Source organism: Eleutherodactylus coqui, chromosome 1, assembly GCF_035609145.1.
Source record: "Eleutherodactylus coqui strain aEleCoq1 chromosome 1, aEleCoq1.hap1, whole genome shotgun sequence".
Classification (NCBI taxonomy): Eukaryota; Metazoa; Chordata; class Amphibia; order Anura; family Eleutherodactylidae; genus Eleutherodactylus; species Eleutherodactylus coqui.
The window spans coordinates 168,972,253-168,984,936 of NC_089837.1; the positions used below are offsets into that span (position 1 = coordinate 168,972,253).

The 12,684-nt window shown below is 43.4% G+C and overlaps 1 protein-coding gene across 1 annotated transcript in view; it reads right to left on the reverse strand.

The window, feature by feature from the left end:
• The window catches only part of CSMD1 (CUB and Sushi multiple domains 1), a 1,401,348-nt gene that overhangs the window by 491,701 nt on the left and 896,963 nt on the right, over nt 1–12,684 (reverse strand). Inside the window, exons 13-16 of the mRNA XM_066607269.1 lie at nt 4,224–4,406; nt 3,528–3,854; nt 2,699–2,893; nt 2,199–2,337 (exon numbers count right to left, since the gene is read on the reverse strand). Coding sequence (XP_066463366.1) covers nt 2,199–2,337; nt 2,699–2,893; nt 3,528–3,854; nt 4,224–4,406 — 844 coding nt within the window. The remainder of the gene's footprint in view (nt 1–2,198; nt 2,338–2,698; nt 2,894–3,527; nt 3,855–4,223; nt 4,407–12,684) is intronic.

Consider the following 12,684-nt stretch of genomic DNA (forward strand, 5'->3'; position numbering starts at 1 on the left):
TTACACTGACTAACTCTTTGACTACCAGTAACCTCACTTGGTGAAAAAACTAGATGTTAAAGGGATTTTTTTCTGAGTTAATTTTGTGTTTGTTTTTTTTTTTAAATCCAGCTGCCCATACTCAAAAACCAAAACAAAACAACCTCTACTGACGCCTTCAGGGTTTCTGCACCTCCAGCACTGCCATTCCACCCTTTCTGCTGAGTATGTGTAAAAGCTGTAGAGTCAGGGTGCGTTCACACAAGCGTGTTTTTGTGCATGCATACGCACACAGAAAAACACGCTTCTATTTGCAACAATGCATTCCCTATGATGTGTGCACTTGTCCGTACTTTGCAGGTGCGTGCCTGCAAAGATAGGACATGCATGCACCATAGGAAATGCACGCATTGTATTCAATGGAGCCGCGGCTGCTGCCGGCGGCTCCATTGAAAACAATGGTCTACCAGCTCCCTGCATTCATTTTCAGGGAAGGACTTTACCTATAAGCTCTTTCCTGAAAAAGAAAAATTTTAGTGCAAAAAAAAAAAAAAATGCAGGCATTCACTTCAATGGAGCCGCTGCTGCTGCCGGCAGCTCCATTGAAGACAATGGTCTGCTAGCACACCTGAATTGTTTTTCATGGAAGAGCTTTACATATAAGCTCTTCCCTGAAAAAGAAACATTTTAGTGTAAAAAAAAAAAAAAAATTAATTACCTGTCCGCCACTGCTGTGTCCCCCGCGGGGATGAAGAACACATCTGCCGCATGCGGCAGATGTTTCCTTCATCCCCTAATAGGTAAAAGAATCCCCTGCTGCTACATCTGCCACATCTGTGGCAGATGCAGTAGAGGAATTCTTCAATTCTCTACTGCAGCTGTCACACGTCAGCTGCGGTAGAGAATTCTGCTGCCAGCAATTGATTTCAGGGAAGGGCTTTAAATATAAGCCCTTCCCTGAAAATCAAGTAAAAGTGGTTTAAAAAATAAAAAAATAGCTACTCACCTCCCTTCAGCTGCCGGGGCTCAGCCGTGACTTCTCCTGCTGTCTCCTGCATTGTGGTGCTGATCTATCAGCAGTCAGGGATTTAAAATGCCTGCTGCATGAATGGGTGATTGCTGCCTCTGATTGGCTCAGCGCAGGGACCAATCAGGGGCAGCTCTCAGCTGTCAATCAGAGGCAGCACTCACTCACCCATTCATGAATTCATGAATGGGTGTGAGTGAGAGCTGCCTCTAATTGGTGAGGCTGTGACCAATCAGAGGCAGCTCATTCAGCAGGCGGGGATTTTAAATCCCCGGCTGCTGAATACTACTCAGAGCAGTTCAGGAGAACTGCCGGCCAGACGCGGCTGAACTCAAGCTTCAGCGGAAAGGTGAGTATACATTTCTTTTTATTTTTACACATTTTAGGATGATTTTCAGGTAAGGGCTTATATTTTTAAGCCCTTCCCAAAAATTCATCCCGCGCTCGACGGCAGCCCATTGCTTTCAATGGAGCCGGCCGTATTGCCGGCTCCATTGACTTCAATGGGCTAACATCGTTCTTCTCTGCCACAGCAGTTATGAAAACCTTAGCAAACATCGGCGATATACAAAAATGCTCGAGTCGCCCATTGACTTTAATGGGGTTCGTTACTCGAAACGAACCCTCGAGCATCGCGGGAAGTTCGACTCGAGTAACAAGCACTCGAGCATTCTGGTGCTCGCTCATCTCTATTTATTAATCTTTTTGATGCTATGTCCTCTTTAAGGAGCACAGATTTAACAGATATTTCAGATGTGGATGTGATGGTCTGTGGCTGATTCTCTTTTCTTTTAGACATTTAAAACTCATCATGCTTATCAAGAGCAAAAAGGATGCAGCGATGTGCAAAAATGAACCAGAAGAAAATCTGAAATATGACATAAATACAATGTAGGTGTATATTTCTCGAATGTAAGAATAAGATGTGGAATCTTGGATGCCACCAAAGAAGATTGCCAATATCCAAGTGCAAGTCTTTAATCATCTACTTAGTTTCCTGAGTTGAACTTGATTAAACAGATTGAGAAAACGTAAGCAGTCAAATTGGATATGTGATTAAATTATTGTTGGGCAAGGAATTATCACCAACATGCAACATTTTTGCAGCTGCTTCATTCCATCTACCTCAATAGTCTTCAATATAATATTTGGCGAAAAAATAGACAGCAAACTATTTAATTGAATCTCTTACCTTTCAAAAGTAATTTTAACTGAATGTCCTGTGTTTGCTTCAATTATCCATTCACAATTTAATGAGTCCTTGTAATACCCAGGCCAGCCTGGAGGAAGAATAACTCCACTTGATGCTGTTAAGTGTCCACCACATGGGGCTAAATAATAAAAACTCAATATTAATAATCCATTAATGACAACACGTCAGCTGCCCTGACAAGTCTGTGCTAGTAAATACAGTATTTTGTTATTCACTGTGAAATGCCAATGCTGCAACATCTTTTCTTTGAACTTTGTATTATTATGTTCCTTTGTTATTTATCTTGGAAATGTATGTATAAACTGACAACTGGGTATGAACATTCCCCTTTTAAATACAGAGTAATCCTACATAATTTGAGACTGCCGGATGTGTTTCTCAACGTAGCGCCAATTGTGAGTTTTTTGGTGTTTCAGTCAAAATCTAGTAGCTTTATAGGAGAAATGACATTAAAATATGCTATGGTAGTATTATCTTACCTTCACATCTTGGAACAGTAGAACTCCACACAACATTGCCATCTTGTATAGTGCAAGTGATGGATTCAGACCCTTGTGTTTTGATGAAACCTTCATCGCAATGAAAAGTTACTGAGCTTCCAAGAAGAAATCTGTCACCAAACCTTTTTCCATTTATAGGGATTCCTGGATCATGACATTCATTCTGACCAAATGCTTTAAAATAAATATATTAATTAATAATGTTTATATTGTTTATGTTCTTGATTATTTACTGTTTTAAATGGGTATATGTGATATCTCTTCCACAGGTAAACAACGCATTTGCACTTTAGTCATCAACATAATGTAAAAAAAAAGTAATGCATAAGACCAGGCCACCTTGTTCCATAATATAAAAAAGTGGCACGGAAGATGAGATCACCTTCTTCTATTGCTCTCATGCCTATTGAATGGGTGTGGACATGGGTGAACATAGACACTGTAACCAGTGTGCTATACACTGCCACATATGTAGCAAGCTGCAATGTGCTGAATGCTCTGACAGCTTTCTATCATAGTACTAACTTTTTCATTAATTTGTGTTACAGTAGGTTTTCTATGGGATTGGACTAGATGGGCTAATTTCAATCATGATGTGCATCAATGAGCTTTGTGCATCTAGGACTCTGTCACCGGTTCATCACTTGTCCCTCCTGGTTCTGCTTCTGGTACAGTCCTTCCTCCTTTCAACACATCAAATTCAAGAGCTAACTAGTTTTAAGGTTTTGTCTCATTAGTGCACATGTAAATATATTTCTGAAGATCAAAGTAAACTTATAATGAGCTTAGAGCTCAGAGTGATACTTACTAGTATAGGTTATATTGAAGCCTCGTCCAGTTGTTGAATGATCAGATTGAAATTCTAAACGCACAATATGACTGTTGCTTGCAATCTGAGAAGGTACTTCATTCCCTGAAAATGTACCAAGAGGAGGCAAATCCGTGATTCCCTCATCCTTCACAGCCACATAATCAAACTGTGGCTCCACATCAAAGTCATTGAAAATGAGATGAATCCTGCTTCCTGGCTCTGATATTATTAACCATACACAGTTCATGTTGTTTCCATATTCATCTGGGTAGTTTGGTGAAAGGATGACCCCAGAGGGTGTGGTAAAGTTGAAAAAGCATGAAACTGGGGTGAAGAGTTACAAAAATGTGATATTAGAAGATTTTGAAATACTGAAAAAATCCCTAAAACATAACAGATTTTAAGGTTCTAAATTTTTTATATATCTTGCCTAACTCAGCCTAAATACATAATCCAGTACCAGTTCATAGCTTCCAGTATAGATCGATAGAAAGATAGATAAGATAGATATGAGATAGATAGATAGATATTAGATATATAGATAGATAGATAGATATGAGGTAGATAGATAGATAGATAGATAGATAGATAGATAGATAGATAGATAGATAGATATTGTATATTATTGCATATTCTACAATATTGTGTTATTGCTATATTCTTCTTCTTTACAAATACTGCAAAGCTACTTACAAACACAACTTGGCTTATTTCCAGACCACTGGTTATTTTGTTGACATGTGATTGTTTTTTCTCCAACAAGTTCAAAAGCTGATTGACATTCAAACGTTAGTATGTCCCCATGCAAGAAACTGCTGCCATTTCTTTTACCATAAACAGGAATTCCTGGATCTCCACATCCACCTTTCTCAATTTCTTAAAAAACAAAACAAAGACAAAAAAATGTTCAAGAAGAAATTAGATAAAATGCATAAAAATAGTTCATGGTGATGCTGAAAGAAAGAATGTTTAATACTACTTAGATGATAATGCTGTTGTTGGTCCATCATAGCTACTGCATAATAAGAAATGAATACATTCAATAAATAAATACAGTTAAATAAATACATGCAATTGTATACATGAATTCATAATACATCATAGCTACTACAATGTATGCATCAATTGTAATCTGTATAATAGTAGAAAAATCTAAGTAGTAAACAGTGACGGATATAATGTTCTCTGAGCCCACAGTTTTGAATGTGCTTTAGCAGTCTTGCATGCTTCCGTATGTCTATATTTCCTGACGTGTTTGTTCACTACTAGAGATGAGCGAGCACCAAAATGCTCGGGTGCTCGTTACTCGGGACGAAATTTTCGCAATGCTCGAGGGTTCGTTTCGAGTAACGAACCCCATTGAAGTCAATGGGCGACCCGAGCATTTTTGTATATCGCCGATGCTCGCTAAGGTTTTCGTTTGTGAAAATCTGGGCAATTCAAGAAAGTGATGGGAACGACACAGAAACGGATAGGGCAGGCGAGGGGCTACATGGTGGGCTGCATCTCAAGTTCCCAGGTCCCACTATTAAGCCACAATAGCGGCAAGAGTGCCCCCCCCCCCGCACTGTCAGCGTAAAGATCGTTCTCCTCTGCCATAGCTGCAACAGCTGTGGCAGAGAAGAACGATGTTTGCCCATTGAATTCAATGGAGCCAGCAATACAGCAGGTTCCAATGAAAGCAATGGGCTGCCGGCGATCGCAGGATGAATTGTCGGGAAGGGGTTAAATATATAACCCCTTCCCTGCAATTCATCCAGAAATGTGTTACAATAAAAATATATACCGGCGTATAAGGCGACGGGGCGTATAAGACAACCCCCAACTGTCACCTTATACGCTGGCAATACAGTGGAGCAAAGAATAAAAATCATTACTTACTTCTTCTGACGTTCTGCGGTGCTCCTGCAGGCTGTCGCTCCCTCCTGGTCCACGGCAGAGTATTGCTTTCTGGACGCAGGGCTTGAAATCCCCGCCTCCAGAAACACAGACAATCACAGCCATTCAATGACATCATTGTCATTGGCTGTGATTGGCTGAAGGCACGTGTGTTTCTGGAGGCGGGGATTTAAAGCCCTCCGTAGAGAAATCAATGCTCTGCCGGGAACCAGGAGGGAGCAACAGCCTGCAGGAGCACCGCAGAACACCAGGAGGGAGGGACAGCCTGCAGGAGCGCCGCAGAACTTCAGAAGAAGTAAGTAGTGATTTTTATTCTTTGCTCCACTGTATTGCCGGCGTATAAGGTGACAGTTGGGGGGTTGTCTTATACGCCCCGTCGCCTTATACGCCGGTATATATTTTTATTGTAACACATTTCTGGATGAATTGCAGGGAAGGGGTTATATATTTAACCCCTTCCCGACAATTCATCCTGCAATCGCCGGCAGCCCATTGCTTTCAGTGGAACCTGCTGTATTGCTGGCTCCATTGAATTCAATGGGCAAACATCGTTCTTCTCTGCCACAGCTGTTACAGCTGTGGCAGAGAAGAAGGATTTGTCTTCTATATGTTCTCAATGGGGTCGGCGCTGCTGCCGCCGGCCCCATTGAGCACATATAGAGAAGATTTATGGCCTTAAGAAGGACCGTTGGGGTTCTTGAAACCTAAAATACTCCTAACACTCTCCCTATAGCAGCTCCAACATGATAGCACTTTCCCTGAACTAATGTCAGAATGCATCTGTGGCGAGCCGCGGGAAGGGCAGATTTCAATACTCGGGTGACACCTAATCTCGCCAGCCACTCACTGCAGGGGGGTGGTATAGGGCTTGAACGTTGCAGGGGAAAGTTGTAATGCCTTCCCTGTCTTTCTATTGGCCAGAAAAGCGCACAAATTTGTCAGGGAAGAAAGTGAAAGTAACTCGAACATCACGTGGTACTCGTTACGAGTAACGAGCATCTCGAACACCCTAATACTCGAACGTGTATCAAGCTCGGACGAGTATGCTCGCTCATCTCTATTCACTACATATCTTTATATTTCCAAGTTATATATTTTGTAAAGATGCATTTTCACTTGTGCTATTCCTTAAAAATGAGTTACGGCATGACTACACTACTAAGTACATTGAATCTACAGGTCAATACACAGAAAATCAGTAAGAGCAGGCACAGTGTGAAAGAACAAAAATCCAATAGAAGCAAATAGCAAAATAATTATACATTTAACTGTTCATTTTACAGCTTTGAAAAGGCTAATAATAGTTAAATGGAGATGAGTCAGCTAAGGAAAAAGTCGTGTCACAAGGATTCTGAGAATGCCTAAGTTTCCAGAACTTATATTGATCTAGAAAATTCTAGCGGAAGAATGTGCATTGTATTTATGTTGTATACTCTGTAATTTCTACTATATAATAATAAAAGTATTTCTATACACTGGTATCATCAACCACTTTCTACCCAAGGCAGTGACCAAGCCCCATTTTTCAAATCAGACGTGTTTCAACTTTAAATTGTAATAACTTTGGAATGCTATTACTTATCGAAGAGTCATTCTGAGATTGTTTTTTTCTGTGGCATATTGTACTTTATGTTTGTAGTAGATTTTATGTCTTGCACTTATTTATAAAAATGTCCAACATTTGGACAAAATTTGAAAACAATTAGCATTTTTTAAAATTTTAATTTTCGCTTGTAAGGCCTTAGTCACACGGGAGTTTTTTCCCACGATTTGCGGATCGCATGACAGATGCGCATCCGCAAATCTCGTGACCAGGGCCAAAAAAAATCGCCCGAAAATACTGGTTCTAGCCGCGTTTCAATAGAAACGGGCCGGAGCTGTCCAGCGCATTGAATTCAATGGCGCCGACAATACAGCCGGCTCCATTGAAAGCAATGTGCTGCGGGCGATCGCGGGATGAATTTTCGGGCCAGAGTTCAGCCGCGGCCGGCGGCAGTTCTCCTGAACTGCTCAGAGAATGAGCTGCCTCTGATTTTTCACCGCCTGACCAATCAGAGGCAGCTCTCACTCACACCCATTCATGCATTCATGAATGAGTGTGAGTGGGAGCTGCCCCTGATTGGTCCCTGCGCTGAGCCAATTAGAGGCAGCACTCACTCACCCATTCATGAATTCATGAATGGGTGAGAGTGAGAGCTGCCTCTGATTGGTCTGACTGTGACCAATCAGAGGCAGCTCATTCAGCAGGCAAGGATTTTAAAGCCCCGGCTGCTGAATACTACTCTGAGCAGTTCAGGAGAACTGCCGGCAGCCGCGGCTGAACTCCATCTGCCGGGACAAGGTGAGTATATATATATTTTTGTTTTTACACATTTCTGGATGAATTTCCGGGAAGGGCTTATATATTTAAGCCCTTCCCGAAAATTCATCCCGCGATCGCCGGCAGCCCATTGCTTTCAATGGAGCCGGCTGTATTGCCGGCTCCATTGAATTCAATGGGCAAACATCATTCTTCTCTGCCACAGCTGTTACAGCTGTGGCAGAGAAGAATGATTTGTCTACTATATCTTCTCAATGGGGTCGGCGCTGCTGCCGCCGGCCCCATTGAGCGCATATAGAGAAGAGAAGGAGAATCTCAGATCGCAGATAGGTGCGATCTGCGATTTCTGTTCTATAATTTATCGGACGAGCGCATAAAAAGCGTTCATGTGTCCGATACCATTGCAAAGCAATGGTTTTAAAAAAATCGCCGGACGCATGCGCAAATCGCGCAAGAAAACGCCCGTCTGACTAAGGCCTGAGACTGTAACTGAGATTGTTGATGTTTCTGCTACCTATTTCCACCTCGGTTTCCAATCCGTCTAGGTTTATTTTCCGCATGATGACTTCCGCATATAGGCTAACAAGAAGAGTGTGAGGATGCAGCCCTGCCGGGCACCGATCCCAAACCAATCTGTATCCCCATACTGTGTTCTCACAGTGGCTTCCTCATTGGTATAGAGTGATTTTATAAGCTTGACTAGATGCGCTAATATGCCGAGCTCTTGCATGCCATAGCTCTTCATGATCGATGCAGTCAAAGGCCTTCATGATGTAGTTGATGAAGCACATGTAGATATTCTTTTGATATTCTCAAGCTTTTTCTAATGGTTCATCGCAGATTTGCGATATGTTTGTGGATGCCACATTCTCACTGGAATCCTGACTGTGCAACAGAGAGTGCAACTTCAACTACTGATTTCAGTTTTTCCTGTATGATTTTGAGAAGGATCTTGCTTGCATGCAGAATGAGGGCTATCGAGATTTTAGTAAGGTATAAGGAAAAGAAATAACTTTCAGTAATTTCATACTTGAACCTACTGGATTCATTATTCCATTATTACATTCCTGTTTCCAAATGTTGATATTTAATGATCTTGACATATGCAGGTTTTAAGCCTTGTCAACTCTGCCCCGTAACCTATGTCACAGGCAAGCCCAGAATTCTACCATCAAATCAGACCTCTGAAGGCTTCCAGGCTGTCAACAACTTTACATATGCAGACCAATAACATCTGCAAGTTTTTCAAGCATCTAACATTGACATATGTTGGCTTTCAATATTCTCAGGTTTCTTCACTGATATGATCAAGACATTATTACTCAGCATTTGTACATTTTCCATAAATGTATAACATTCTGTTTTTTAAACATACTAAAAAAGCAGTAATATAACTAACATGTACATTTTAGTTCTATCTTACTGCATAAAAATCAGCTTTGATTAATGTAATGGAAAGCTAAAGCAAATTTCATTTTTGCACGATCATCACAATGGTGTGATTTATGTATCTAAAAATAATATTTCAATCTTCTATCTTAGTATTTTCTGTTTACATTCACATTTTATCTGTGCAATATAAAGAGCTCATGTGTCTGATACCATTGCAAAGCAATGGTTTTAAAAAATCGCCGGACGCATGCGCATGCGCAAATCGCACGAAAAAAAACGCCCGTCTGACTAAGGCCTCAATGTGGCTTTGAGGAGCCTAAATACTAGAACCCCCCCCCCCCATTCATTTACCCCATTTAAGAAAATGCCCTTTGTGAAGTATTACAAATGGTATTTATGGTTTCACAAGGATTAAAGCAAAGTAAAGCAAAAATTTCTTTTTTTTTTGGTAGATTTTTTATCATTTCAGTAACACAGCAGAGAAAAAATTCTCATTATTTATTGCCCCAATTCTGCAGTATATAGAAAAATCTCACATGTGACCCTACTAAGCAGTATGACTGAAACACAGTCCTAAAAAGTAAAGGAGCACCTTGTGGACTTTGGTACCTCTCTTTTATTATTACTTTTTCCACGTACCACTTCATGTTGATAGAAGCTATGAGGTGTCAACACAAGGAATCAGGTTCCCCTCAAGGAATTTATCAAGGGATGTAGTGAGCATTTTGACCCCACAGATGCAGTGTGGAAATTGTTTACATTAGGCCTTGAAAATGAAAAATTTAAAGATGAGCGAACACCAAAATGCTCGGGTGTTCGTTATTCGAAACGAACTTCCCGCGATGTTCGAGGGTTCGTTTCGAATAACGAACCCCATTGAAGTCAATGGGCGACCGGAGCATTTTTGTATTTCGCCGATGCTCGCTAAGGTTTTCATGTGTGAAAATCTGGGCAATTCAAGAAAGTGATGGGAACGACACAGCAACGGATAGGGCAGGCGAGGGGCTACATGTTGGGCTGCATCTCAAGTTCACAGGTCCCACTATTAAGCCACAATACCGGCAAGAGTGCCCCCCCCCCCCTCCCAACAACTTTTACTTCTGAAAAGCCCTCATTAGCAATGCATACCTTAGCTAAGCACCACACTACCTCCAACAAAGCACAATCACTGCCTGCATGACACTCCGCTGCCACTTCTCCTGGGTTACATGCTGACCAACCACCCCCCCCACGACCCAGTGTCCACAGCGCACACCAAACTGTCCCTGCCCAGCCTTCAGCTGCCCTCATGCCACGCCACACTCATGTCTATTTATAAGTGCGTCTGCCAGAGGAAAAGCAGGCACACACTGCAGAGGTTGGCACGGCTAGGCAGCGACCCTCTTTAAAAGGGGCGGGGCGACAGCCCACAATGCTGTACAGAAGCAATGAGAAATATAATCCTGTGCCACCGCCATCAGGAGCTGCACACGTGGGCATAGCAATGTGGAACCTATGTGCCACACACTATTCATTCTGTCAAGGTGTCTGCATGCCCCAGTCAGACCGGGCTTTTTAATTCATAGACACAGGCAGGTACAACCCCCTATTGTGAAGTCCCTGTGGACCGACAGCATGGGTGGGTGCCAGGAAGCCACCGGCGGTACATAAAAATATCCCATTGCATTGCCCAACACAGCTGAGGTAGTAATGTCAAGCTTAATGCAGGTGGGCTTCGGCCCACACTGCATGCCCCAGTCAGACTCGGGTTCTTTACAAGTGGACACATGTAGGTTACACTCCGTGTGCACCTACAGCATGGGTGGCTCCCTGGAACCCACCGGCGGTACATAAAAATATCCCATTGCATTGCCCAACACAGCTGAGGTAGTAATGTCGTGCTTAATGCAGGTGGGCTTCGGCCCACACTGCATGCCCCAGTCTGACTGGGGTTCTTTAGATGTGGAAACAGATGCATTTATAATTCTCTGTGGACCCACAGCATGGGTGGGTGCCAGGAAGCCACCGGCGGTACATAAATATATCCCATTGCATTGCCCAACACAGCTGAGGTAACGTCAGCTGTAATGCAGGTGGGCTAAAAATTAATTTGATTACACTGTAGGCGAGGGCCCACAAAAATTGCTGTATCAACAGTACTAATGTACATCCAAAAAATTGGCCATGGCCAGCCAAGAGGGCAGGTGAAACCCATTAATCGCTTTGGTTAATGTGGCTTAAGTGGTAACTAGGCCTGGAGGCAGCCCAGTTTAACGAAAAATTGGTTCAAGTTAAAGTTCCAACGCTTTTAAGCGCATTGAAACTTTTAAAAATTGTTCAGAAAAATTATTTGAGTGAGCCTTGTGGCCCTAAGAAAAATTGCCCGTTCAGCGTGATTACGTGAGGTTTCAGGAGGAGGAGCAGGAGGAGGAGGAGGAATATTAGACACAGATTGATGAAGCAGAAATGTCCCCGTTTTGGATGGTGAGAGAGAACGTAGCTTCCATCCGCGGGTGCAGCCTACGTATTGCTTACGTATCCTTGCTGTCCGCTGGTGGAGAAGAGAAGTCTGGGGAAATCCAGGCTTTGTTCATCTTGATGAGTGTTAGCCTGTCGGCACTGTCGGTTGACAAGCGGGGATTCCCCCAGCCGCACTAAACACCCTTTCCGACAAGACGCTAGCCGCAGGACAAGCAAGCACCTCCAGGGCATACAGCGCTAGTTCAGGCCACGTGTCCAGCTTCGACACCCAGTAGTTGTAGGTGGCAGAGGCGTCACGGAGGACGGTCGTGCGATCGGCTACGTACTCCCTCACCATCCTTTTACAGTGCTCCCGCCGACTCAGCCTTGACTGGGGAGCGGTGACACAGTCTTGGTGGGGAACCATAAAGCTGTCCAGGCCCTTAAAGACTGTTGCACTGCCTGGGATGTACATGCTGCTCGATCTCCGCACCTCCCCTGCTACCTTGTCCTCGGTACTGCGCCTTCTGCCACTAGCGCTGTCGGCTGGGAATTTTACCATCAGCTTGTCCGCAAGGGTCCTGTGGTATAGCAACACTCTCGAACCCCTTTCCTCTTCGGGAATGAGAGTGGGCAGGTTCTCCTTATAGCGTGGGTCGAGCAGTGTGTACACCCAGTAATCCGTTGTGGCCAGAATGCGTGCAACGCGAGGGTCACGAGAAAGGCATCCTAACATGAAGTCAGCCATGTGTGCCAGGGTACCTGTACGCAACACATGGCTGTCTTCACTAGGAAGATCACTTGCAGGATCCTCCTCCTCCTCCTCCTCCTCCTCCTCAGGCCATACACGCTGAAAGGATGACAGACAATCAGCCGGTGTACCGTCAGCAGCGGGCCAAGCTGTCTCTTCCCCCTCCTCCTCATCCTCCTCATGCTCCTCCTCCTCCTCCTGTACACGCTGAGAAATAGACAGGAGGGTGCCCTGACTATCCAGCGGCATACTGTCTTCCCCCGCCCCCGTTTCCGAGCGCAAAGCAGCTGCCTTTATGCTTTGCAGGGAATTTCTCAAGATGCATAGCAGAGGAATGGTGACGCTAATGATTG